Source organism: Cyprinodon variegatus, unplaced genomic scaffold (genome assembly GCF_000732505.1).
Source record: "Cyprinodon variegatus isolate N-32 unplaced genomic scaffold, C_variegatus-1.0 Scaffold1081, whole genome shotgun sequence".
In the NCBI taxonomy this organism is placed as follows: domain Eukaryota; kingdom Metazoa; phylum Chordata; class Actinopteri; order Cyprinodontiformes; family Cyprinodontidae; genus Cyprinodon; species Cyprinodon variegatus.
This window is the reverse complement of record NW_015151534.1, coordinates 63144-67203: the sequence shown is the minus strand read 5'-3', so window position 1 is coordinate 67203 and position 4060 is coordinate 63144. Positions and strand designations below refer to the sequence as shown.

At 37.0% G+C, this 4060-nt stretch overlaps 1 protein-coding gene across 4 annotated transcripts in view; it reads right to left on the bottom strand.

Annotated features, from left to right (window-relative positions):
• The window catches only part of bptf (bromodomain PHD finger transcription factor), a 49476-nt gene that overhangs the window by 38886 nt on the left and 6530 nt on the right, over positions 1–4060 (bottom strand). For all 4 annotated transcript variants that reach the window (XM_015400196.1, XM_015400200.1, XM_015400199.1 and 1 more), the window contains exons 3-4: positions 517–568; positions 262–430 (exon numbers count right to left, since the gene is read on the bottom strand). In XM_015400196.1, the coding sequence (XP_015255682.1) occupies positions 262–430; positions 517–568 (221 nt within the window). The remainder of the gene's footprint in view (positions 1–261; positions 431–516; positions 569–4060) is intronic.

Here is a 4060-nt window from a genome sequence, read left to right as displayed (position 1 = left end):
TTTTTTTTTTTTTTTTTTTAAAAAAATTTTCTAAATTTTGGGACAATATCGTCTGATAAAAAAAAAATTTATATACATGTTTAAGCCAGAATGATTTGACATTTAAATATGATTTCCCTACAACTTTAAGCTGTTTGTAAATTTGGCATGAAGGCATCCAGAAGATGAAAGAGAGAGCACACGATATCCTAAGCATTATAAGGAAAAAAAGGATCAAAGGACCAAAAAGCCAACCAGCTTCCAGAGTTTCATGTTGTTTACCATTTGCAGCAGTGAGGAAACACTTGTTGTTGCCACGGGCCTTGTTGGTCAGGTCTTCGGTGATATCCATATGAGCATGCACCTCATCCCTTATTTCCTCAAGAGCTGCATACAGATCAGCCTCCCAGTATTCTTTATCGAAGCGATCTATCACCTCAGCCAGCTGGACCTGCAGGGACAGTGCTTGGACATTCAGACACAATGGTAATAATAGATGGAAATTTCTTCATAAAACAGGGAACAGTGCATCTCCACCTTTGTGCTGTAGTACCAGATGGCTTTGTCTTCATGTTCGCCGTCCTCCTCGCTGCAGGTGACAAGAGGGAGAACAGAAAATGTAAAAACAAAAAAGGTCAGATGAAATCTAGAACTTTGTTTGTTTTACACAGACTGCTTTCATACTTCTGAGCTGCTCACTGTGGCTGAATTTGTTATTACTGAAATTAGATGAGGTCTTTAAAATTGCAAAATGAGGCTGATTCAGGGCTCATTTTCCTTTCTCTGCAAATAGTATTATTTCCCAATAAATATCAAGCTACTGAGGGAAAGATTAGTGCCAATGTTTTAGGAGGTACGAATTATATTATTATATTATCAACTTTCTATAATTGTAGCAACTACAAATATTTTGTGGTCGAATTGTGTTACATTTGATATCATTATGTCATATTTATGTCATTTGGGGAAACAGTATCGGCCTAAAGAATCTGCTCCCAAAAAAGTAAATATGAATAAGACAATAAAACAGCTGCACATGTTGGGGATCGGTGAGACTGATGCAAAAAATAAATAAATAAATCTGTAAAATCAGTCGATATCCATTCCAGCCAAAACGGTGTTTTTTTTTTTTTGTTTTTCTTTTGGTGAGCCTTAGTTGTAGCTGATGAGTTATCAGATAACAGAAGAACATAAAGTTAGCAAACTTGCGTCCCCATAGTTAAACTGTCTAAAGAGGCCTGATGTTCCTGAAGCTAAATTCTAGGAACCAAGTTCATAGCGACAATTCTGCATCTATTAAAGCATCAATAAGAAGGAGCAGGGATTTTTATACACATGATCCTCATGAACTGATGCACCCTGTGCAGAAAAACAAAGTGGGTAACAAAGGATGTCAGTGCAGGATGTAACAAACCTCTGGCAAGTCTCAATAGAAGATGCTGTATTTCTAGTTGGCTCTCAAAAAAAAAAGGCTCAAAATGGTTTCTTTGAAGATTAGAAATGGTTTTCAGTTTAAAGTGTCCCTACAAAGTGGTAACAGAGTTACATATCATAAATTTGCCATAGCAATTCCAACATATATTTTAGCAGTTAAAGATTCCTATTTAGATTACACTTTACATTAACACACCTATCCACTTTAGTCCAGACCAAACAGACGGAAACAACATGACAAAGTCTCTGAATTGTTAACTCAGTCTGCCTAGTTCAAAACATAATTCTGATAGGATGCAATTTACATCTACAAGTGCATCCCCTTAGAATGTACAATATACAGAAAATATGGCATGTATATAAAAGAAAAATTAGGTTTCAGTGACAAAATGGGGAAAAGGAGCACTTAGTTTGTGGCCATGAATCATAGTTGATCAGTGTAATGTGCATTAACGATTGGGCTGGTGAAACGACACTGCTGTATTACTTCACTGCAGCAGAACATGCAGATAAACAGTATAAACAAAGCCTGTTATGTAGGGCTGCATTGTATATCGTTTAAGCATTGCAATCACATCTACATGTGCACGATAGTCATGTCACAGCCTGCAACGTATGAGGTACATTTATTTGACATGTTCTCATTCAATATCAGGGGTACCTAATACACACAGTGATCTACCAACCGACTTACTCAGTTTGGCAAAGGACAACATTTCTGCGGGGGAAAAAAGTACATTTGTACATAATAAAGCCATTTAAAAACTGTCATGTTTACATTTAAATTAATCTGTATACGGAGGTAAATTAAACAAAAATCACCAAATCCTAAACCTGGTCTCTAGAGGTGATTGTCAGCTTTTTAAAGCATTATGAACATTTAATTTAAACCTAATAATATATTTCAAAATTCATCCTAAAGCTGTCGTTGAATGCATCCATACCTCACTAACAGATGATATGTTCACATCAACACAAATAATGAATTCACGATTGGATTTAAAACACATCATCTAAGCATGCCATTCAGAATATTCTGATTGGATTCAGTAGAACGGTAAAGAAAGTGACAATCCAATCAGTGTAAACCAAGGGTTGGCAACCCAAACTACTCAAAGAGCCATATTGGGTCTAAAAACAAATCTGTCTGGAGTCGCAAAAATGTCAAAGTCTTATATATGCCTCGTATGGCAACACGGGCTCTAAACGTTTTATCCCACTATAGAAAAGGACTATGTGGGCTTAAATATATAATTAGCATTCATGATTAAATATTTATCCTGTCACATAGTAGCAGGAGGTGAGGGAGGAGCAGTGAACGTTCTCACTGCGTGCTGCTTCACCGCACAGTTTAGGTTTTGTTGCATTGATGAAATTATAGAAACACAATAAAGAAATCTTTCTAAGGTGGACGTGTTTCTGTTGGGAGGAGTTCCTTGAGTCATGAGGAACCAAGCAGGAACTGACATTCATCAGAGCAGAGCTCTCCAACACTGAAATCCCACATCCTCCATCACCATCATTCCTTGGTGTGATTTATATTTTTAGGATTTGTGGAAAAAAATGGAAGAAAGTTCACATACTTTTATCAGAGCGCTACCTGTTTGATCCGTGGCTGGTTTTCCTTTCTTGCAACAAAACTAGCAGCAGTAGTGGAGTTTGGAGATACAATCCACTACTTAAATCTATCTTTGTGCTCCTCTTATTTATCCAGAAGTTCTGCAATCGCACTTTTTCTCTCACTCCCAACTTGGTGGTTGGCTGCATATTTAGCCTTCCCTGGAAATGCCTTTTCAAATTTTTCTTTTTATTTTTTGACAACCTCTCATTACAAAGCCAAAATGCATGCAATCGTTCTGCATTGATAATGAAAGCAAATGATACGTCCATTCTTTGAATCCTATTTTCTCATTAACTATCTTCCTTTTTTCCCCCTTCGGAATCCATGGTCCGAGACACATCCACCTCTTTGTTGCCTGACACCGCGCCAAGCTGATTGCAAATTATGACCACTGATTTCTAAGGCTATGACGCAAATTATTGTTTAAATTTATTTATGATACAAATGTTTACAGCATTGGAAAACATAATACATTTTTGTTTGACCTCCTGCACACCATATTAAAACAAAAACAAAAAAAAACATATAATTTTCATAATTTTTCTTAAAAAGCTCCAGGGAGCTGCAAGGGGGACCCTAAAGAGCCGCGTGTGGCGCTGACCCCGATGTAAACACTTGACAGGGTCATGTCATGCATTCTGATTGAGGCAAGCTGCCCTGAATGTGGCATGATTCAACAATATTTCCGCTGTGAGTGGCTAGACGGCTGGTCAGGACATTCCAGCTGGCATGTTTAAAATGTGTGCATGTAAACATAGATAGTTGTGTTACAGCAGAAGCAAACTAAGCAGTCAGGAACATCCATGTCATTAAAACCTACAGAAATCAGTTCCAACTAACCAGCTGGCTTCTTTATAGCAATATAAGCACACACACAAACACATTTCCTCATTCACACAGACTGATTTCTGTTAAAAAAAATAAAAGAAACTATATATATATATATATATATATATATATATATATATATATATTAGGGGTGGAACGGTTCACAAAATCCACGGTTCGGTTCGGTTCACGGTTTCG